The sequence below is a fragment of the Artemia franciscana genome, chromosome 9 (genome assembly GCF_032884065.1).
Source record: "Artemia franciscana chromosome 9, ASM3288406v1, whole genome shotgun sequence".
Lineage (NCBI taxonomy): Eukaryota > Metazoa > Arthropoda > Branchiopoda > Anostraca > Artemiidae > Artemia > Artemia franciscana.
In genome coordinates, this window is record NC_088871.1 from 2,147,660 (window position 1) to 2,172,810 (window position 25,151).

Consider the following 25,151-nt stretch of genomic DNA (forward strand, 5'->3'; position numbering starts at 1 on the left):
TATATATATATATATATATATATATATATATATATATATATATATATATATATATATATATATATATGTCTTGTCATATGTCATATTCTAAAGTGTATCATCAGAGCTCATTGGCAAGGCTCGTGCATAGTATTCAGGAGGGGGTGGGCTGGGTATATTTCCAAAGATGAAATTAAATGTGTTTCTCTGTGCAATTTTTATAAAATGGTGTTTTTTTTTATAGTAAAACTCGGATTTTCAAAATTTTGGGCCATTTGCTGTTCCTTTCCAATATACTGTCTCAATCCTGTCAATGTATTTATTTTTTACGATCTTAACTTTTTTTTTTGTAAAAGGCCTATATTGTCCTACAGATTTTTACCAAGATATTGCTATTGACTTTAGACTCCCATTAAAAAGGAGCATCGCAACTTTTGTTTATTAAGCTTTGTGCTTTTCTTTTTAATAAGGAAGTATTACCAGTTTTATTACACCTTGCTTGGAGATTAAGGGGCTATGGACTAAGTTACTTTGTGTGCACCGGAGATACGGAAATAGTATTGAAAGTATATATTAGAGGTTATATAAATAGGATCATAAAGCAGCGTTAAAAAAAGAAGAGAAGTAAACAACATAATATCTCATATGAGCCGCCGGTTTCAGTAGTAAATTATTATAACAGCAATTTGGGGATCATAGATCAGAATTAGAAGAAAATAAAGTCTAAATACCAGTTAATGATTTCGTTTTACAACATTTTTTCAAGCAAAAATAGTTTTTTTTGTTAATATTTATGGTCTTACGTGCTATAGTGACCACACTCAAGAAGTGAAGCTAGGTTAGTCATAATGAGATATGTAAAAATATTATGAAAATATAATACTTTAGTAAAAAAATTATGGAAACTACAACAGAGAATTATGAAAAGCAGGCCGCTCAGAACGCTTGATGTTAAATACCTAACATAACCACCTTCATATTTTAAATATTTAATAAAAATATACCAGCATAGTATTTTATCTCGTTCAGGCTAAGCAGATTATCTCCGTGTGAGCACAGAAAACCGTTTTCATTACAGATTAAGAACAAAGTGTGGTTAAGTTTTGTCAAAATACGTGTTTTATGTTGTTGTTTCTAGACGTTAGCTTCGATAATCGGACATGCAAGGTACAAGGATAAACTTTTTTTGTATTCTAAAGTGGTTGAAGTCGTATGCCCGAGAATCCTACCGAGTCTTTGAGACAGACCGGGTTCAGTTCACTGGGTCGAGTTCATGTGAAATTACCCAACACTCTAAACGACGGAGCATCAGCGATTCCTAAGAGGAAGACTAAAGTAGACTCTCTTAAAAAGCTTAATTCTAAGACGGAACGGGTATTTCAGTCAAATATAACAGAGGTTATAGGTGAGCTGAGAGCTCGGCGGAGGAGATCAGTTGTCCTTACAAGAAGAAGAACAACAGAGTGGGAATTTTTGCCCGAGGCTATTTCTGAACAAGAAGATAGCAAAGCAAGGACAGAGAAAGCGGAAGAAAAGGTAGGGATAGAAGTTTTGCCAGAAGTTTCAGAAAGTATTCAGGTCTTGGGTAATAAAAATTTAATTTCAGTGGACGTAGCACTATTTAATCAGCTCATGACATTGCACATGCAACTCATGACAGTAATGAACGCCCTAATAACAAGCTTGGTGGATCAACCTGTGCAATTCAGCAGCAGCCTACAGCAGCACAAGCCACAATTAGGCCCAAGCTAATGAAGCTGATAGATAGTGAATACATAGACTCATAACATCGCTGAGAGCGTAGGCAGAGAGCCTGGCGGACACAAGCACCCGGGCAGCCAGAGTAGTTGTGCCACTGAAGGATGTAGAAGAAATTTTGAGCTTTTACAGGTGAAACAGTTTACAGAGCCAGTGCTGTACCACCTTCAGGTAGCCCTTCGTGAGAAGCAGTTTAAAACTCCCAAGGAAGCTGTTTCTTTTGCGGAAGCTAGGGTTCTAGCTCATACAGCAACGAAAGATTGTTTGAAGATGGTTGGCGATAACAGAAATCAGCGTCCGGGCAAGGAGGGAAGGAAAAAAAGGAGTTTTGATGGAAAGCGTAAAGGAGGGGAGAGTAGTAATCAAGCGAGATCTGAGTCTAAGGAAGGAAGTCCACACAAGAATCGCCGATCAGGAAACAGGAGAGCCTGCTTTGTGTGTGATGACGCGTCAAACTTTACAAAGAACTGTCCGAGGAAAAAGCAGCAGCTAGAAAATACACGACAGGGTTTCCTAGCTGAGAGTTCGGAAAGGTACGATCACCAGGAATCGGCAGGGACTGCCGTAGTGCATCATGACAAAGTAGACGGAGGGATGTTGAAATGCTGTTGGAAAGTGGAGTTGACATAACAGCTCTGCATACGGAGTTGGTACCAGAAGAGTCATGGTGCTGGGAGGAGCCTAGAAGCTTAAGATGTGTACATGGTTACATAAACAAATACCCCACGGCAGTAGTGGACATACGGGTGAAACAAGTAGGTCTGCTTGTTGAATTTCCAGTGAAGGTTGCAGTCTCGGATCGGATCCCAAACAAGTTCCTGATAGGGAGAAATTTTCCAGAGTTCTTGAGGCTGTTAGATTTGGATGTTGAGGTGTTTGTGACAACGAGATCCGAAGCTAGCAAGCTGGCTGAGTCACAAAGAGGTATTTCAGTTTGCTTCGGCGACTCAATGTGTTCTGGAAGAGGAAAAGCGCGGAAGAGTCGGGGGGCAGAAGCGTAGAAAAAGAAAGGCGGTTTCTCAGAGCAAGTCAGACGGAGAGGAGGCTCCGATGAAACTTGGACTGAAAGGGAAAGCTTTTGATGAGTTACTGAGAATGAATGAGACCTAGCGAAAATTCTGGGTGCAGCCTAAGGCCGAACCTACAGAGGCAAAAGATTTCATTTTAAGGGTAGAGGTTCTCTACCGAATAGTCAAGGATGAAGCTTGGGACGAGCAAAAGTGGCAATTCCTGATTCCTACAGCCTACAGAACAGACGTACTAAAACTAGCCAATAATTCACCTATGGGAGGACATATGGGCAGGCAACGAACTACCAACATGATTTTCGAAAGATTCTTTTGATCGAATATTTATTAGGACGTAGCAAAACATTGCCAAAAGCATCATGACTGCCAGATGACAGCCAGAAAACGCAAGATAGAGGAGGTGCCATTACAACCGCTCCCGATCATTGAAACTCCTTTCCACAAAATAGGAATGGACTTGGTGGCACCTCTAGAGCGTAGTAAAACTGGTTTAAAGTGGATCCTAGTGATAAACGACTATGCCACCAGATATCCGGAAGGAATAACGCGTCGCTCGACCCATTCACAGCAGATAGCTGACGAATTGATCAAGTTTTTCTCTCGAGTCGGAATACATTCAAAGATCCTGACCGAAAATGGAAGTAACCTCAACTCCCAAGCGATGCCGAGACTGTACGTGGCCGTGGTATTAAACCCCCCTCGTACCATTGTTTACCACCCAGATACAGATGGATTGGTTGAGAGGCCAAGTGGGACCATAGTACAGATGCTAAGAAAATTTGTCAGAGGCGAGCCGAAGAAGTGGGAACAGTATGTTCCATATCTTTTGTTTGCCTGCAGGGATACTAAACAGGTTTCTCACCATTCGAGCTGATTTATAGGAGTCACGTCAGATGACCACTGCATGTGTTACGAGAGGAGTTGGAGGAGAAAAAAGAAGGTGTGTCTGAATTCGTTAGTCAGTTACCTGGTCAATACGCAGCAACGACTAAGCAAATGGACCCAGACTGCATATCAAAACTTATTGTCAAGTCAGGAACGGCAGAAAACCTGGTATGATCACAAACGGAAGCCCAGACAGTTTGAAGTGGGAGAGGAAGTGCTAGTCCTCTTACCGTGTGGAAATAGTAAACTTGAGGTACAATGGCAAGGCCCATACAAGATCCAGAAGAAATTCGGGAGTGTGGATTACCTAGGGGAATTTTCCAAGGGGAAAAAGAAGTCAAAACTTCTCCACATAAACCTTCTTAGAAAGTATCGCAGAGCAAACCTGAACGAAGTCTTATTTATTCAAGTAGACAACTATGCAGACCCAAGTCTGAAATAGATGACGGACTTAAGGGGTAAAGGAAATGACGGATACTTCGAGGAAGTCATCTAGACATCCATAAATGGAATTTGGAGTCATGGTCAGAGGAGGGAATTGGCTAAAATCTTGAGAATATACAGAACGACTCTTTCGGACAGACCTGGGAAAACCTATATCTTGATGCATGAGATCGATACAGGCAGTAACCCACCGGGGTGGAAAAAACCTTATCGAGTTCCAGCAGTAAAACGGAACCTGGTAGAAACCGAAGTGGCTAAGATGCTGCCAGAAGAAATCATGAAACCGCCGGAAAGTGATTATGCGTTACCGATAGTATACCATGCGTTACCACAGGCAAATGGGACGGTGCGGTGCTGTGCCTACTGTCGGGAACTGAATAAAATTTCAAGGCATTTGTAACCCGAGGATAATGGCAGATAAAACTGCACCCTAATAGCATACACAAGATAGCATTTGTGTCGCCAAATGGTCTATGCGAGTTTCTCGTAATGCCATTCGGGATTTAAGGAGCAAGTGGACGATTCCAAAAGCTCATGGATCGTGTTCTCGGAGATTTGAAATTCTTTCGCTGCTTTATTGACGATATTGTGATCTTCAGTGACACTTTCGAGGACCACCTGCGACCTATCGAAATGGTTCTACAGAGATTGCAGTCAGCATGGCTGACATTCAATCCAAGGAAGTGCTGGTTTGGGGATAAAGAAGTGGAGTTCTTTGGACATACAATGGGAGGTAGAGTCGTTAAACCATCGGCGAGCAAGGTCCAGGGGATCTTCAGTTATCCAAGACCCATCTCGAAAAAGGACGTTCGAGGATTTATGGGACCAGTTGGATACTATGGTCGCTTTACCCAGAAATTTGTAGCTTTGGCCGAACCACTCCGTCAGATGACGACCAAAAAGGCCCCTGAGGTAGTCAAGTGAACTCCCAATGTAGAACTGGCATGTGAGTCTGTGAAGGAGGCGTTGTGTTCAGCCCCGGTTTCGAGAAATCCAAACTATAACGAGTCCTTCATACTGTAAACGGACAAGAACGGGAAAGGACTGGGGACATTCTTGACCCAGCGGGCTGACAGGGTGGAACATCCTATTGGCTTCATCAGTAAGAAACTGACACCCGCTGAGATTCGATACTCCAAGATCACGAAGGAAGGGCTAGCAATAAAATGGGCATATCCAAGTTCCTCTACTTGCTGGTGGATCAGAATTTTTTCGTCGAAACTGACCTTGATCCGTTACGGTGGCTTCATGTGATATCGAATCCGAACGGAAAATTAGCTCGGTGGATTTTTGCCCTACAAGCATATAATTTCACCGTTAGTAGCTGTCCAGGAGTTGCGAACGCCAATGCTGACACCCTGTCAAGATATCAGGAATAGGTGACTCCTCCTCGTTTTGTAAATACTGTATATAAATTTTTCGCTGCAGGATCCAGAACGAATCGTCGTCGCAGAGAAATATTTTTGGCCTGGGCTATTTACAGATATCAGAGACTAGAGAAAGAAATGTAACCACTGTCAGGTAGTCCGGTTGAGACGGGGTCAGTCTGTAGTCACACATGTGTCATAGGGTTAAGCCAAAGTGGCACCTCTTTTGTAGATAGTACTCAAAGTGGCCGTTCTTCTTTTATTGTTACAAATGACAATAGGAAGAACTCAAAGGAAGAACTTATGAAACGGTGTGGAAGGGGAAGTGATGTGATGGTTTATCATTTTTTTTTTCACGTCGGGGTATTTATTTTCTCGGATTTTAGTTCGTTAGTGCGTGGTTTGCAAAAAGGCTAATTACCTGTTTTGGCGGAGAGCCGAGATATGAGCTAGTTTGTTTTGTGTAAAATTCTCAGATCTGTCCAGAACTTTGAAGAATAAACACCTCCGTTTGAAAATCGTTTTTCTTTGTGAATTTAGATGGCGATAAAGGTTCCTGATTGAAAACCAATTTTAGAACTGGGGTTCTAATTATTGATGTCTGTGGTAATAGTTACCACACCATTTCCTGACGGTTATACCATTTCGTTTGTGATAATTGAAAGTACGACATTTGACATTTTGATTGAAAATAAGCTATGTATGTGTCATGGGTAAACTAAGCACGAGAAAGAGAATGGTGCAGTCAGATTTGTTCTATCTTATACCGTTACAAGGATAAAAAAAGACTAAAAAAAAAAAAAAATCTAAGTTATGTATGTTTCTTTTTTATTTGATCTTGTTGCAATTCAGAGTGACAGAAGATAAATGGAATTTTGACATGGGGACCTGGCATTCGTCTCCTTTTTTGTCAAAGAAAGGGAGATATACGCGATAAAATGTAATAATTCTGTTTTTTAGTAATAAATTTGTTCTTTTTTTATTGTATTTTATGTTTTTTGTTGTTTTTAATAATAAATTTGTTGTTTTTAATTTTTTTGAAATAAAAATACCAAAAAAGGATATTTTTCAAGGCACCCTCGCCAAGAAAAAAGGTATTTTCAAAGTTTAGGAGGAGTTTCCCCATCTCCTCCCCTTTCACCCCCTCTCACTCTTTCCAATTGACGCCACTGATCTTGATTGTATGAGAAGCTAGAATTAGGATCGCAGTTGGCGACAAATGGTGTACACACCAGTGAGAAACAGCGTGCAGTCCCTTGCTTTTGGGCGGATATATATACATGTTTTAATGGAAGACAACATATAAATTTATTGGCATACTTTACCACTGTCTTTGCAATAAACCCCTCTGTATAAACAACTTTACCTGTTGAAAATTGGCAATATTTACAGCGTAATTAAGCTTCTATATGTGTAAAAGCTTTTTAAGTTGTTTTATCAGCTGTTAAATATGGTTTTAAGATTCAATGAGAGATAAAAGCGTACATTTTGATGTAATAAAGGATTTTTTGGAAATGCTTAGTGCACTGTCTTTGACAGCTTACTAGCCTATTTGATGAAGTTTTAGTAAATAGAATAAAATTTTATATCCCATAAAAAAATAACGATATATAGGAAACATCAATAGCCAGTGAACAGGGATATACAATATATAGACCTCAAAATACTTTTCAAATAAGAGGGGAAATACTAGCGCCATTGATAGCGCAGTAGTACTCCCTACAACTAAAACCGTTCAAAATATGCTCAGTGTGAATTTGTAAAAATTTGAATCGTTCCTAATTAATTTAATTTTAACTAATTAAATAATTATATTTAATTAAATTTAATTTTAATTGAATTTTAATTTTATTAATTAAATTAAATTTAAGTTATATAATATTATAACTATATAATTAAACTTAAGTTAAATAATAATTAAAATTTAATTTAAATTTAATTAAATTTAAGTTAAATAATTAAATTTAATTAATTAAATTTAAGTTAAATAATTAAATTTAATTAATTAAATTTAGTTAAATAATATGATGCATAATTCTATTGAGTGGTTTTATCTGTATTTTTTTTAATTGTGCACTGAGGACGGGAGAAAGTTTAGCCAAGGTCATGGTTAAAACTAAAGTCATGGTTAACCAAGGTCTTGTTACAAAGTTTAACCAAGGTCACTTTGTAACAAGTATTCAATATATTTCCAATTCCGTAATTCTTTCTACCAACAAATAAATGGCTTACCCATGGGTGCGCCTCTTTCCGGGTCACTGGCGAATATTTATGTAGAGCGTATTGAAAATTGGGTATTAAATTCATATTTTTTGAAACATATCTTTTGGGTTCATATCAAATTCATATCAAATGAACTTAGGGATATTTTAGATCACCTTAACACATATGATAGGAATTTACAGTTTTTCTTAGAAATTGAAATTGCAAATAAAATCTCATTCCTAGATGTTCTAATTATTCGTAACTTAGATGAACTCAATTTTACTATTTACAGAAAACCAACACAAAACAATAGATATTTACATTTTGAATCAAACCACCACCCGCAAGTTAAAAGAGGTGTCGTAATATCTCTCGTAGATCGTGCCCTGAATATTTGTTCTGATTCCTACATCACAGCTGAGCTAAACTTTATCAGGGACATACTTTTTGGAAATGGGTATCCTCTTTTATTTATTAATAATACAATTAACCGTGAAATCTTCCATAAAATCAACGATAATTTACCATGTGAAAATCCCGATAAGCCCCAAAACATAATTTACCTCCCATATATCCCAAAAATCACTAGAAACCTTAAAAAAATATGCACACAAAATAATCTGTATGTTGTATTTACCAATAATTTGAAAATCATAAATCTCCTAAATTCTGGTAAAGATAAGACTCCAGTTACTCGCCAAAGAGGTGTCTATCAAATACCATGCGACTGTGGCAAATTCTATGTAGGGAGAACCCACCAGAATTTCGAGAAACGCCTACAACAACATAAAGATGATATCACCAAAGCTCTGAATTCTAATATTTCTTCTGTTTCTTTTGATTCTGCTTTAAGTAGCCATGTTTTCGAAAATCCTAGCCGCAAAATACTTTTTGAAGAATCCGCCATTATTAGCAATGATCTAGGCATAAAGCAAGTAGTTCGAGAAGCAATTGAAATCAGACTTAGGATTAATAATAATATTTCCTTAAATAGGGATTTAGGCGAATATTCACTGAATGCTTTATACACAAATTTAATTAAAAATGACCTTACGAAATATTAAAAAAAAAAACAATAGATATTAACACAGAACCTGTCACAAATATACCTACAAATTCAGCAGCGAAAAAAGCTAGGCTGGCATTAAAAACCTGTTTTTAAATCATTTTCTTTCATTGCATTGAATTGCCTCGTTTCGTAACAATTTATTTATTAGTCCTGGTTGAACTTCGCCGAGGTAAGGATGCTAGGACTGTTTTGAAAAACTGGACTGTTTTTGCATATCTTCTAACTGCTCGTATCTTTCCTCTTCATTTTCATTTTTGACACGTTTTTGGGTTTTGATTGCTTCAGACAATTTAAGAATGGACCTTGCTTTAGCTGCCCGTATTGGTGTTGTTGCAATTGATGGTCCAGATTGTCGATTTTCACATCTTATCACATTTGATTGTTCAGGTGTTGGTCCATATTTATATAATCTGGTATGCATTAAACTATAATGTACATTACAATGCAGAAAACCCACATAACTGATGGAGTAGAAAAAATAAGGAAAGAAAAACACAATTCAGTGCTTAAATAATATGACGAGACTACCGAAGGGGATTTAAAAAAAGTATTTTCAGAATTTAACCGTTTTTTATTCATTTCATTTCTTCTGCGAACAACATCTGGGGAGCTAGTAACTCCAGATCTAAAATATTATATACAATATACGTATGTTGCCCTTTCATATATAACACTATACGATATACAATATTATAATATATCTAATATTACAATGTATAAAGATACATTCGCCAAGGTCCTATCATATAACTTCTCTGCGCGTTTCTATGGCATGAAAAAGTATATCTGGCCAAGTTTCTTTGTAGTATGTGTGTAGATGTCTTTTTTTAAGTAGTATGTGTAGTATGTCTTTTTTTTAAATCCAGGTGCGGAGTGTTGCAGAAATGTTTTGGCTCTGTCCCTAAATGCCTTTAAAGTAAGCGTCAAAGAATGTGAATTTGTAATTCAGTTTCTTTTTAAAGCTGCTCATTACGCGCCCTATTTGGAGAGATAGATGTATTGTGTCGATATTTATCAAGCTTTGCTGGATGATGAGACTGGTCTTCTATTGTCTTACTGATTTAGTTTGAAAGAAATTTGCAAGTAATCTCAAGATTACCACTTTTTGGTTATTGCACTTTGTATGCTAATATTCAAGGCCGTACCCAGGGGAACGAGAAATACGGAGTTTTTACCCCCTTGTAAATATGAAAAAGCGTAAGTAACTGTAGGTAGATACACCCCCCCCTCCATCCTTCAGGGGTCATCCAAGGATATCCTCGGTAGAATTGTATTTAATGCGCGTTAAGATGTGGGAATTTTTTCTATTTAAGCCTAAACCGATACAGAACTAGGCATAGACTTCTGCTACTGCTAACAACTCGCTGCCCCACGAAGTCGCCCGAGGCCAAAACAGCTATGCACGCTCCTCTTCCATCCCAATCTATTCAAAGCCTCCCTTTTCAAACACTCCCAAGAAGTTCCAATTCCTCATTACGATCTTTACGAAATCCTCCCACCCCATTTAGGGCGACCTGCTTTTCGTTTTGCCCTCGATGGCGTGCCGACAAGGGCGATCTCTGGCAGTCTGTCATCCTTAATCCACAGAATGTGTCCTAGCCACTTCGTGCTTTCTCTCACTTTAGCCCTAGTTAGCGGGATTGAACCACTCTTTCCGTAGAGTTTTCTGTTTGAGATACGGTCAGTTAGTCGTGTACCCAAAACAACCCATTGACAATTTCTCTGGAAAACATCGAGCAAATTCTCCTTTTTCTTAAAAACACTTTGGGCCTTGGACCTGTTTTCAGCTATCCCGTTAAATGTTTGACGGCGTACTCCAGACACGCTAGAAGACTCATTCTAAGCGAAGTATGACGTATGAAATAAAATGTGCAAAGACAAGTTCGAAATGTGAAGATTATTTTTTACAGTAAATATCTCAGTATATCAGGAGAGGGAATACAGGGCTTGAGGGCTCCTCGGCACATGTTTCTGTTGTATCCCCACGGGAAAAGGCATTGACTCTCAGCATCGGTTGAACTAATTTCAAAAGGTATAAGATTAGAATAGGCACATCGACTTTACAGGAGAGTAAGAAAAAAAAAAACACACATTAAAAACGACTCTCTTGAAGGGCCTTACTTTTGACTTTTCTTTAAGGAAGTGGCCTCAAATAATTTGGTTCATGAAAGTCAGAGTTTTAATTAAAATTACAAGACAAAATTTTTTATTCATTAAACAATTGAAAGGTTAATAATTGAAATGATATAAAAATACTTTTAGAAATCAGCATGTTGAGACTGTAAAAACAAACTAAAAGCGACAAAATGCATGTTTTTTCTTGCTGTTTAAAATGCTCAACTGTTCATAGAAATATTAATTAATACCTTATTTTTCCATTAATCGGGAAGTCTTTGCAAGCCCTGATTAGACAAACGAATGAAAACAGAGGGGGAATTAAGGAATTTGCAACTTTTGCCTGTTTAGAAAGGGATTTGATAAAAAAAAGAAATTATTAATAATTTAATTAATTATTATTTTTATTATTATTATTATTATTCAAATAATTATTATTATTAATAAATTATTAAGTATTAGTATTAATTAATAATTATTATTTTAATTATTAATTATTATATATTGTCAGTTCTTATGAAAAACCAATGAAAAGAGTTTTTGTTCTTATTCTGTGTTTATTATTCACTATACTGTTGCTCTGGGGTTTGGGTTAGGTTTCTTTTCAGAAACACTTTACTGTTTACAAACGCTGCACTTTTGAAAAACTAATGTTTTTGCTAGTTTGTAGCTTAAAATAATAGTTAATTCTTTTAATCCTAATACAATGATAAATAATAATAAAAAAAAGTGGAAAAGAGGAACAAAACAGTCCAACAACACACCGGACCCTTTCAACTATGCGATTTCCATATCACCCATATTCCACAACTCATTACCTCCCTACCACCCTTCCTCACTGCCATCCCCTCCCCCAAATTCCGTTTATCATAACAAACCATCCAAACAAACAATCAAAATGTACCCTCTCCCTTTACCGACGAAATCTAGTTACTCATCTTTTAATAAATATTCTATTATAGAGAATTTATATTTTTAGGGGAAACTTGAGAATTAAAAAAAAAAAAATATGCATATGCAGGGATGCATTTATACGTTTCTGTTTTAATTTATGTTCAGATCAAAGATCAAAATTCCGCCTCTGCTGCTCTGTGAAGTTTAAGCTTTCTGCCTCCCTTGTTTTTTTAATTTGTATTAAATAAAAACGTTTTCCAAAAAAAGAAGCTATTCAGAGAAAAATAAAGAGCCACATTAAAGCTTAAAATGAAAAGTATTAAAGTCATACAATTATTCAAACTTAAAACCGACAGAACTTACTATGAAACTATTAATGAAACTCAAAACTAACAGAAATTAGAATAGATAATCATATCAAATGCAAAGATAATAGATATTGCCATGGATGAGTAAGTGAATCCTAAGACTAGGAGAAATTAAATCAAATAATGAAATCAAGCTTAAAACGAACAAAATTATAGCAAAATAAGAGTAGGGCTACTGCTCCTGCAAACCCTTTGAAGTTCGCTTAAAAATGGGGCCACCCCGAATGAATGTGTGTTGAGTGTGGCTACCCTCTCCCCTCTATTGGTTTCTGTTTGTCAATATATATATATATATATATATATATATATATATATATATATATATATATATATATATATATATATATATATATATATATATATATATATATATATATATATATATATATATATCATGAAAAGAGAAATCACCAATGCAACAGCACAAAAAAAAGAAAAAGAAAGAAAAAAAAAAAACAAAAAGAGAGAGACAGAAGGAGAAAAGGAAGACTGTTTTCCTAAATTAGTGATTAATATAGACAAGCACTTGAATGAGGCCTTAACCCTACTCATCCATACAATCACATAGGTCAAACAGCATAGCCACACACAATCAACCATAAAGAATAATCCATGGACAGGCAGTCATGTCGTCAATAAGTATAAGTCGTCATTTACCAAACAATAGAAAAAATAATATAGACAAATAATTCAGAGGCAACACCCAACATAAGGGCTCATCAGGAGAATACACTGGCCTATATAGGGTTTCGCCACTCTAAATTCTCTACCCAGCACAGTGTTGTGGCTACCACAGAATATCCATGGCATCCCCGCGTCAGGTATCACCCCCAAATACATGCCTATGAAAGAAAAAAAAAAGAAAAACAGCAAATGTAAAACAACCAAGTAAAACCAAAACAAGCTTATCCTGTTAATATATCCCTCCCTTTAGCAACAATAGGTAAACTAAATATTATAAATTTTACCAAATCACAAATATTAACACATTGCAAAAAACCTGAATAAACTAAACAATTATAGAATTCATCTTTACCATGTGGCTAATTTTTAAGAAAATCCGCTCAATTAGAAACACAATTCGAAATAAATGGCGCTGCGACAACATTTCTCGAACCTCCGAAATTAGTTGAAAATTTCTTTAAGTATTTCTAGATAATTCTTTTGATATTTATTTAAAAGTTCATTATAATGAAAACTAAATTTTTTAAATTGCCAAGTTAATTTATTTGCAGAAAAACCTCGCGATATCAATTTTTGGCTTAAGATTTTACATCTATTTTTAAAATCAATATAATTACTACAAATCCTTGCATAACGAAGTAACTGTGAGAAAAACGCTGAATATGTGATATTTGAGTGTATATTACTTTCAGGGAATGGGAAACTAATCACTTCAAAATCAAAATCATCCGTTTTATTATACATTTTAAAACTTAATTTATTATTATCACAAATATTAATATTTAAATCTAAGAAACGATTTTCATGACCAGCGCCATGACTAGTTTCAAGAATAAGCTCTGATGGATATATATTTTTAGAAATATCAATGAAATCCTTACAATTCTTATCCATCATATATTTATATTCTAGTTGACTTAAAAACAAGTCAGCTATAAATGGGCTGGCATTCCCCCCCATGGGAATTCCCACAATTTGCTTGTACAAATCACCCCCAAATCTTATATAAGTATTGTATAAAACAAATTCTAATAACTCAAAAATCATATCCAAGCTGTAACATCTCAAGTTAACTGTAGTATTAAACAATTTGTCCATATAGCTTTTTTATTATAAATATATATATATATATATATATATATATATATATATATATATATATATATATATATATATATATATATGTATATATATATATAAATGACAGTCATAAGCAAGATTAAAGGGAAAAAAAGAATAATTACATCTGTGCCTTTCCATTTAATTTTGCAATTTTAAAAGGATACTTTTTATCAAAAATTTCTCTTTTTGCTCTGTTTGAAACAAAGATGCTAGGAACTGGTGTTTAAACAAAACTTTGAAAATGAACGGTGGTTATTTTTGAAGGAATCTATTTATTTTTTTCAACCAATATTTTTAATTTATATATCAATAAATGACTTTATATACATTTGAAACGAATTGATTTATATACATTTGAAACGAATACGTTTGAAATAAAAAAAGAAAGTATGGATAAAATATACTCCATATCAGACTAATGGAACTAGATTGAATTTTTCTAACATAATAATAATACTTCATGTAAGTAATTTTTTTTGTCTTAATGATAAAAGAGAAACTGTTTGAAGTATATTTTGCTTTCAGTAAACTGTAAATAACGCCCTGTTAGTCTTTGGAGAGTTTAGGTGTGCGGCAACCCTACTCCTGTTAGTATAAAAAGTTTTTTTTTGACTCGTTTCCAGGTCCCCTAACACCATCGCTCATCCCAAAAATATATGATCCTCTTGACCCAGAGAACGATCGCTGAAAGTTTCAATTTCATCGCACATCTAAGATCAAACAAGTTCCTCCATTTCCGATTCTAAAATCTTTTTATAAATAATTGATAATTTGCCTTAATTATGGCCCTTACACTAGGGGTTTCACGGTCATATCATTCGCGAAGGCATATTTATCGGACCTTTCAACCATTCTGACCAAAATGGATATCTCAAACTTTTGATCGAATGTCTTGGGGGTAATAAAATAGGGCACAGGAGGGGTTCGTTGCCCTACGATCACTTTCAATTCAATAAAGGGTACCATAATTTATTTTTTAATAGAAAAGACCCCTCCCAAGTTTCTATGAACACCTTTTGCATACAAAGTGGCCGGTTGAAAAAAAATAAACGAAGGAAGAAATGAATATCACATGGAAGGCGCTTGACTCTTAACTAAACGCTAAAGTATATTTCAGAATACAAAATGTATACATATTAATTAAAGTATAAACAAGCATATATAAGAAAAACGCAAAAGATATGAAACGTCTGAAGTGTTTTAAAATTTTAATTCTGGAAACACTTTATTACGCCAAACAGTTCATGATACTGAACTGTCAGTAAGGAGCGACTCGGCCCAATAGTGGACGAACTCTAAAAAAGAGTATTTTGGTTACAGTACATCCATCAAAAGAATTGGCTTTTTGTTCTGATTCCAAATACATACGATTCGCTAAGTTTAATATTACCCATCAAAAGCTAGGAACCGAAGAAAATTTTTCTGATTTTCGAAAAGGAAGGAAATGTTCCTCAAAAATCAAGGAATCTTATTGAAGATAGCACTATCAATTTCAGCGTCTCAGGGAATCTTGTTGTATAGTTTTCAAGTCCCAATCATTAAAAATGTGAAATCTTGTATTTTTGTCAAAATGAAGATCAGGGATGCGAGTTTATTTTTTCTTTGTTCTTCCCAGGGGTTATCATATTGAATCAATGGTCCTAGAAGATTTTGAGAGGGCTCATTTGAAAGGAAATTTAAAGTTCTAGTGCCCTTATTAAATGACCAAAAAATTGGGTGGGGGGCAAAAAGCCCCTCTCCCGTGCCCTTTTTCCCCAAAGTCATCTTATCAAAATCTTCAGAAAAATTTTCCACGTAGGTAGGATTCCTGCATGATCTTAGAAATTAGCTAAAAATGTGTTAGCTAATTTTAGAAATTAGCTAAAAAAAAAAATTGGCAAAAAATTTTTTTATACCGAAATTATGGAGCAACATTAAAACTTAAAATGAACAAATTTGCTCTGTATATGAGGGGACTACCCCGTCATCTTCACCTCACTCTTTACGCTAAAGCCCGACCTTTTGTCCCAATTTTTTAAGAATGATTCCTGAATTACAAAAAAAATTAATTAGAATCAGAAAAGTTTTTAAAAGAACTAAAAACCTTTAGCGAGAAGAGAGGTGTATTGAGGAGGGAGTAGCTCCCTCGTATATGGAATGAATTATTTTGTTTTAAATTTTAATGTTGCTCCTTACTTTCAATAGAAAAAAAGTTTTTTTTTATTTGATACATTGAAGCTAAACTGAAAACACAGCGCTTTACTGAAAATACAAACCCGACGCGACAAAACAGAATTATTAGTTGAAAAGATCCTTAAGCGGCCTTCAGAAAATAAGAGACTATTTTGTAAAGCTCTCAGTAGTCTTTTACTGACCATGAGAGCAATAAATTTTGCTACATAATTTAATTCTCTAAAAAACTCAAGCAAGTTTAGTTTTCAGTAGAGTTATAATTATCAGAAATATTAAAATATCAGAAAATATCACTAGCCAGTTTGTATGGAACAATTTTAATAGAATTAGGTATTAGAAATGGATGGGTGCTAGAAATAGGTCACAAAAGTTGTTGTCAAAAAAGTTGTCAATAAAAATACATTTCCCCACACCACCCCTAAATTTTTGTGCATATATGCTTCTAGCCTAAGACAAGCCTAGCTCAGCTATTCAGCAGATAATTTTGGAAATTAAGGGGAATAGGAGTGTACAAGATGGGGGGGGGTGTAAACCTCAGGCTAATGGTTTTCAACCATGGAGGTTATCACGATACCCTTTTCCTTCTTCTCAGCTTTTCCGTTCTGGAAATGAACGTAAAAGTGCCGTTTTTGGGTGCCAAATGGCGTTATATGACGGTGCGAAGTCAAATTTATTAGCTGCAAGTAGGTATAAGAATTAACTTTCTAATAAGCCGTTAAACGTCTCTCTATGATGTTCCAATGCCCTAGCCTAGCGACAGAGAAAATGCCTAGCAACAGAGAAAAAAAAGAAAAAAAGAGAGATCAGTGCTTTCCATGCAAAAAGTGATTTTCCTTGTTGTTTAAGATGGGTTGCTGTAATTCTGCTACAGGGGGTTTTCGACCATGGCAATTGAAATGGTGCACTTTTCATATTGACAAGACACTGTTTTTGAGGGATTTTATTCTATTTCCAGATAAAAAAAAAAGAAAACGACAACTACATTTTAATTGCCATTCCTGAATCAGCTGCAAGTGAATTTTTCTCACAGGGCAGTTTTGTTTCAAAATGTGTTTTTTGAACTTTTGGCTGATAACGGCCGTGGTCCCTCTTTACTAGATTGCAGCTACCCCTACAGCTATGCTATCTTGAAACAATTGGTATACTTCGAACATCATTCTTCATGGAATGGATATTCCCCAGGCATTCCCTCTAGTTTAAAAGTGTTTATGCTTTTTAGTTATAGAAATTGATAAAAATCGACAACTTTGGAATTGGAAACACTTTTTGCTGCGAGAATGCATTGGAAAACAAACATACCCTGACGACAGTTAAATGTGAAAAAAGTTCAGTTGCCCTGTAAACAACTTCGCGTGACCTGTTTCGTATTCAATTCTGCCAAACACAAACGCCATTTGTAGTTTGTAATTCAGCTTTTTCTGCCTTTTTTATCGTGATATTTAAAAAAAATTGAATGAAGAAAAAATTTGCCTTCAAAATTGGTTAAATGGAAGTTTTTGACCATAATCCAAGTTATTCAATTGTAAAATAAATTAGCTGCTTAAAAAAAAAAACGTTGAATAGAGACAAAGAATATATATTCTTGTTCAGTGGTGGTTCTGACCTCTCTTGTGCTCGGGGCAAAATCTTGATTAGTGGCTCCCCCTGTCTCCCACGAAATTTTCAGGACAAATTTTTAACAAAATTATTTTCAGTTTATTAATTATTTCCTGATTTAATTTGAATTATTATTTGGATTATTTAATTATTTTATTAATTTATTAATAGATCAATAATTTATTGATTATTCTTATTTATTAACAGCTTTCTCTACCTTATTAATAAAATTTCAAAAATCGCAAAATGATTATAAATGTTAGCCTATAGATAGATAGATAGATAAGTGTATTTCAAAAACCCGTGGGCCATATACACAAAAATATAAATAAATAACAAACAAGCAAGGAAATTAACAACAGTACGAACACGCACAAAAAACAGAATTCAACGCAAAAGTACCTAATCTAACTACAAAAGAAATTAATCATATAAAACTTTTTCTTCTTATTAAAGATTTATCTATATATACTCCCACTCGAAATATTGTGGTTGGATTACTATTTTGTAAAATACCCGGAAGCATCAAATTAATCCCATGCAAATAAATTTCCCGTAAATCCAAGAGCACCGGGCATTTCCGGAGAAAATGATCCAAGTTTTCATCATCATCTTTACAAAGGGGACAAACATACCGCCTATCAGGACCAACTATCATTTTATATTATATTATTTGTTTGTTATTTTGCACCCCTAAAATTTCTCCGCCCAGGGCAAGTGCCCCCTCTGCCCCTCCCCTAAAACCGCCTCTATTCCGGTTTGTACATTTCTTTGCGTTGCTGTTTAAGCCTATAATGCAAAAATTCTTCCAAGTGCTGCACTTAGCCGCCTGATGCCATCACAGCTGCACACGCTCCTCCCCCATCCCAAATTTTTCCAAAGCTTCATTCTTCACCCCTTCCTAGGAAGTTCCAATGTATTTTAGATCATTTCTTATGGCCTCTTCCCATCCCACTAGGGTATGGCTTGCTTTTAGTTTGACCCCGGTCTAACAGCAGTATCTTTGGCTATCTGTCTCCCTCCGTTCGAAATACGGGGCCTAGCGACGTTAGTTTTTTTATTGTTTTGAAAATTGGAGTTGTGAGAAAGGGTTGAACTTTAGCTTAAACAGCGGGGAGTTGAGGCGGGAACAGCCCCTTTCATATACGGAGTAATTTCTGTTCGTTTTAAGTTTTAATGTTGCTCCTTACTTTCAGTTGAAAAAACTTGTTTTTTTTTAATTTAATTTTTTTCGTCTAAGCAGAACCTGTTCCTCTGACGCTCAATCCTAGTGAAATATATCTAAGTAAGATAAAAATATAATACTTTAGAAACAAATTTGGGGTATATATTGGCACGTTAGGGGGGGGGGTAAAGTATAGTGGTTCTACATGGCTGATGTGTTAGATTCAATTATTCTGCGTGCTATTTAGTAAAATTTGTTTTCCAACTTCACACTTTCCAAATATTTTACTCCCCCCCCCCCTAATGGGAAAATATATAGCCCAAATTATATATTTTCCATCTATTCTGTCACTTCTCTTTGTCTTGTCTCGCGCTAAGCTGAAAGAAACTAACAAAAAAACAGTTTATTATAGGTTCTACTTAGATGAAGAATATTAGGTAGGACGTGCATCATAGTTTCAGATTCATACTCAAGATTCAGTTGAGGTATTTGATGCTTATAGTTTGACTTCAAGCTTAAGTTCAAAAATTAAAAAGTGGAGTTTATTTATCTAGAGTTTTAACGGGCTACATTGGTTTGTTTTAATTATTTTATTCATCATGTTAAAAATTAAATCAGTACGGATCAAGAAAGTCATGCACGGAGGAGATGTTTTTGAAACAGTAAAATCAGTGCCAGTTCCACGAAATTTTAAGAGTCTACTCAAAAGGCTGTAAATGTTATGAGGTTTTGGAAGGACTAGGCCTAAAGCCCCTGTCTCACCCCCTTGCGAAAATACATAAATTAAGCCTTTGATAGGCTGTAAAAAGTAGAAAATGATCATTACAACATAAAGAATCATGATCGAGTAAAAAATTATGACTGACGTATTTTTTTTTTTCAAGCGAAAATTATGTCCATCGTTTTCGTATATGGAAGTAATGTATCTATTGAAAAATTCGTATCCAGGCTATACAGGATCAAAAGCCAAATTTGAAGGTTGATTTATTTGAAAAATCAAATATCGCTTTATGTTATATTTGGCTTTTTGTTGGGAGAGGGGGTAGCTTTGTAGGGATTTTTCCTGTTTTATTTCTGGTCTTGATTCATTCCGGAGATTTTTAGCTATGGGTTTGGTGGGGGGCTGGACTCCCTAAAAATTTTGTAAAATAATGGTAAATTCAAAGAAACGAGATTTAGGTGAAGATACCAGGGGCACTGAGTTTGTTTGAAAGTTCTTTATAGTTTAATTAGAAATATTTACAGTTCAATTCAATGAAGGAAACAAAGTATAATACTAGTTTGCGCACCTCATATGTGACAACTTGGAGAAAAATATTTTAGGTGCTTTTCGAGGTCAGTTTTTCAAGTTGCATCAGCTGATTTAAACCAAGAAAGTTTTTAAAGATTTCATTCAAAAGGCAGAAGCAAAATTCTTGACGAAGTTTCAGAAATATTTTAACAATTTGAATAAAAATCATCAATGTCGCCCGTTTTTGTAATAATGATCTTGATGTTTCTTATATACAAGTTGTGCACGCGAAAAGGTTTTGGAAATCATGAAACTGGAATGTTCTAATTAATTGAATGTGGGATAATTAGTCATTATAAATAACTATCAATTATTATATACAATTATATTTATACGATTATAATTTTTTTATCATAAACAACAGTTAATCAGTTTAATTATTGACAAAACAATATTTTGACCAATTAATAATGACGAAACATATTTTAGGCATTGGGTATTAAGTTCTTTTTAAAGACGTTTTTTTGTAACTCCATACTAAAATGTGATTAAACACATTCTCCATACTCAAAAACATTGCCTAAATTCTTAATGTTTCCCCCCTCTTTTCAGCTAGATAACCGATGCAGTGGTGACGTTAAATGGAGCTAAGGGGTCTACCTTCTTTGCTATTGAAGGTTACTGTCAATTTTTCGGCATCTTAACTGCTCACATATTGAAACAGATTTGTATTGTTTCACATGCTTTTACCTTGGTCATGTAATTTTAAGGATTTTTGTTTGTCTTTTTTTTTGTCACAACTGCAAGTCATAAGTTTATTTAGGTCTGTTTTCTTTTTTGCTACAACAGCGAATCAAATATCCACTTGCAATTGTGATTAGCATAAAAAGGCTTATTCTGTTAGAAAACCAAATTGAAAGAATACAAAGGATCTAGTTTTGAAAAGTTTGAAATTGAAGATTTTTGGGCTATGATCAAGTACAACATCTTTTGATGCTGGGTAGATCTAAATATTTTTCTTTGAGGAGGGAGGAGGGGTGAACATTTTGACCTAGATGTATTTTAGACGAGGGGGTTCATTCTGGTTTTCCCCGAGGTTCTCTGCAAATATTCCACCATTTCTCTGCAAATATTCTTGCGTTAACTGGCCCATATTAACCTGTTTGTGTACTTGTGTATTATTCAGGACACCCTCAATAAGTGAAGTTAGGTTTTCGTGAAACAAACTGCAAACAAGTGCAGGTACAGTTTAATTAAATATTTTATATATAGAGGCAGTTAGGTATTTGATATAATGCACCCCCCCCCCTGATGTGCAAATATATAGCCCAAACTTTTTATAAAGCTAGTGAAATAAAACAAAATATGATGAAAATATAATACTTATTAGGAACGATCTCATTTCAAAATCCATTCAAAATCTTCATTTCAAAATCCATGTTCAGACACTATTTTTCCATCACTATCGAACTAAATTGAGTTTTGTCTTTGTGGCTATTAAACCGGATTTTCACAGCAAAATTCTTGAGTGTGTTCTGGATTGAATCAATTGAATAATGAACAAGTACCAAATATTTGATTAAAATGTACCTGCATCGTAGTTTGTTTCACGAAAGAACCTAACTTCACTTATTGAGTGTGTTCTGAATAATACACAAGTACCCCTGTTTGTATCAAACACAAATATTTTTCACGAAAGAATTTCTTTCTTGTTAATTTTTGTCTGTGGGTATACCATTTAACAACACAAAAAGCGGTGATTAAGTATTTTGACACCTGGGCGAGTCCATAGAGTACGCGCAGGTCTGCCGTTTTTCTGGAGTCAACTGCGAGGATTGTAAGATCGAAGCAGTTTCTGGATAATCTTCAGTTGAATAGTTTGTGACTATTGATTGAACATTTTTCTGATTTTTAGGCTGTGATGTTGGATTGGATTTAAACAATGTTGGGATTATTGCTTTGGTTTATTGGAATAGCATGGGGCTGGCAGGAGAATGTCAGGCCGAAGATGTATGTTCAATATGGTAAGTTGTTTTTCGAAGACGTTTAGGCTTCCTAAAGTCGTGTATTCATTTTTACTGCTAGCCCTCTCAGTTGTGTCCAAAATCAAAATGTGCCATGTTTTACAGTGAAAAATAGCGACACTGTGAAAGATGTAAGGGTATAAGCGTATGTATTTTAGCCTATTTAAAAGTTATTTTCAGAATTTTATAGCCCAGTCTTTCCTTTTGGGTGGGCCTAAATGTACACATACCGGACTCACTGCCTTCCTATTAAAAATAAATGAAAAATAATTATAAACTAAAGTTTGCAATTTACAATTTGCTCTTTTCGTTGGTTCATGCTATTGAAGTTTAGTTCGGATTCAGTATTTCGCCAGTTTCTTTTTAGTTTTGGTTAATTTTTAGTCGTTGACGGTAAGGTCTAGAATTGGGCCTCTGCAGAAGGAGACATGCTAGAACAAAAAGAGACAAATTTTTATATTGCTAATTTTATATTTATTTTCATGGTTTGGTTGGAGTTTTTGGCAATTCATCCCCAGCCTGTCGAATGGTCTCATATAACCTTAGGCTATGTAGAAAAAGTAACATAATTATTGATGAAAACTGATTCAAAAACGGATAAAAATGGGGGAAAACAAGGAAATATGATAAATTGATACTTACTGCGGTACTCCCTTGCGGTACATTTTTTAGTTAGGCTACTGTCTTTGTATGACCTAGGGCTATATGAAACTATTTGAGGGGACTGTGGATGAATTGTCAAAAACGCATACCAGACTATAAATGTGAGCACAAAATTATCAATATAAAAATGTCTCTCTTTTTGTTCTAGGATGTCTCCTTCAGAAAAGCACAAATTCTTAAACTTAACCATGGTGAACCACTTTTAAAGTGAGAATGGTAATAAAATAGAAGTAGTACCCTTAAATCCCTCTGTTTATTTTCTTTCCAAGTATTATGGTCGCTTTTCTCGCAATGTACCCTCCTCCCCGATGGTCCTCCATATTTTCCTAAATAATATATTGCTTTGTTCTTTATCCCCTCGTGATGCGTCATGTCTTCTTTGTTAAAACATGTTTGCTGCATTTTTGACCTGTAAAAGTCATTCTGCCCGAGTAATTTCAATGGAATTATTGGATAAAAATATATTTAGAAATGTGGATAGTAATGAAAGGAAGCATGATAGTCGGATTATCAGAAACGGGCTGCGTATCAAAGAGTTCGTGGTAACGAACTGTAAGTAAGGAGCGACCTGGCTCAATAGTAACCGAAACTGTAAATAACGGAATCTTGATACCAATGATATATCACAAGAATTGGCTTATTGTCCGGATTCCAAATATATAAGTTTCAGTAAGTTTATTCTTACCCAACAAAAGCTACGAGCCTGAGAAAATGTGTCTGATTTTTGAAAAAAGGGAGAAAGTTCCCTTTTTCGAAAATCATAGAATTTCGAAAAAAGAATTTTAGAGGGAATTAGAGAGAATTTTAGAGGTCATAGAATTTTAATGAAAATCACACTATCAGATTCATCGTATCAAAGAACCCTACCATAGAGGTTTCAAGCTCCTATCTTCAAAAATGTTGAATTTGGTAATTTTTGGCAGAAGAAAGATCACGGATGCGTGTTTATTTATCTATTTTATTTTTTTTTTACCAAGGGTCATTGTATCGACCCAGTGGGCCTAGAACGTCGTAAGAGTGTTCATTCTAACGGATAAGAGAAGTTCTAGTGGTCTTTCTAAGTAACCAAAAAAATTGGAGGACAACTAGCCCCCTCTCACGCTACTTCCTTCCCAAAATGATCAATCAAAATTTGAGATAGCTATTTTTTCAACATAGTAGAAAGAGCAAATGTCTATGTCTTTGGAAATAAACATGACCCCCTGCAGCCCCCCGGGGAAAGTATTTTTACTTACTTAATATGTTTCCTTTAGAAATGGTCAACCACTAAAAAATTACCTTATTTTTTTGGATTTTGTTTTCTCGTTGAAATAAAAGTTATTGGGGGCGAAATTTAATTTGGCAGCGATATTGTTCATGGCTGCTTCAGAACTTAACGCAAAAAACAAAATAATAGTACCATTCCACTCCCGACTCAGAAATGTTTCAAAATATGATGGTTATTACGGCGACAATTGTTCCAGCGCCCCTCCAATTGATGAGATAGGGGCCTGGGCTATATAAAAAAAAACTTTGGGTATAAGCCTAAAATTGGGGCTATTGTGAAGGAAACATGTTAAGAAAACAATCCTTACTTTATAATATGCAGAACAATTGTAGTTAACAAATTTTGAAAGCGGTTCCGCTATATGCCATTTTATGCATGTTACGAAATAAGAATTGTTTTCTTTGCCCGTTTCTTTTTTAACATCCCCAGTTCTAGGCTTTGGAAAAAAAAAACAACCGAATCAGCAAAATTTCGTATATAGTCTAAGGACATATCTACTCCCATTGCGAAGGGAGGGATGGGAGTCAATTGCCACAGTTGTAGCAACCATTTTGTTTGGAAACCATGTTTTGTTGGGGATACGAATACCACTACTATTGTATTATTATAGTGTTTAGTTTAGAAGAGGCCTTGACATGGAATATAGTCACATCATTCTTGTCACAATCATTCTAGTCACATGTTTAGAGTGCTTTTCCAGCGAGGGGAGGGGGGCTGTCTTGTCTGCTCCAAAAGGCATCCCTACATAGAATACGGCCCTAAGATATTGTCTTACTGAAGGCGTTTCATGATTATTGTTGAGGAGTGCTGATCATTTGTTACGATCTGGTGAAACTTTGCCGCCTTTAATTACTGGGTTCATCTCTAAAAGCTCTTAATTGAGTTCGTACAAGTGGAAGAAAAAATCGCTGCATGTTATGAAATTACACGAGCAATTTTTTGTTTGCAATTATGACACTTGGCATGTGATCTTGTTTGTGCGTAATTATGTTTCGAAAGATAAAAATGCTCATGAAGTGACTAAACAGATTAAAACCGAATGTGGGTTGAGCATTTAATTTCGCACAAAAACGAAGTCGTCGTACCTTTGTTCTTTTGGACAGAAAGGAGGAGTG

The 25,151-nt window shown here is 35.1% G+C and overlaps 1 protein-coding gene across 1 annotated transcript in view; it reads left to right on the top strand.

The window, feature by feature from the left end:
- Positions 1-25,151, top strand: part of LOC136030874 (semaphorin-1A-like) — a 380,467-nt gene that overhangs the window by 13,535 nt on the left and 341,781 nt on the right. The window contains exon 2 of the mRNA XM_065709948.1: positions 21,998-22,106. Coding sequence (XP_065566020.1) covers positions 22,025-22,106 — 82 coding nt within the window. The 5' untranslated portion in view covers positions 21,998-22,024. The remainder of the gene's footprint in view (positions 1-21,997; positions 22,107-25,151) is intronic.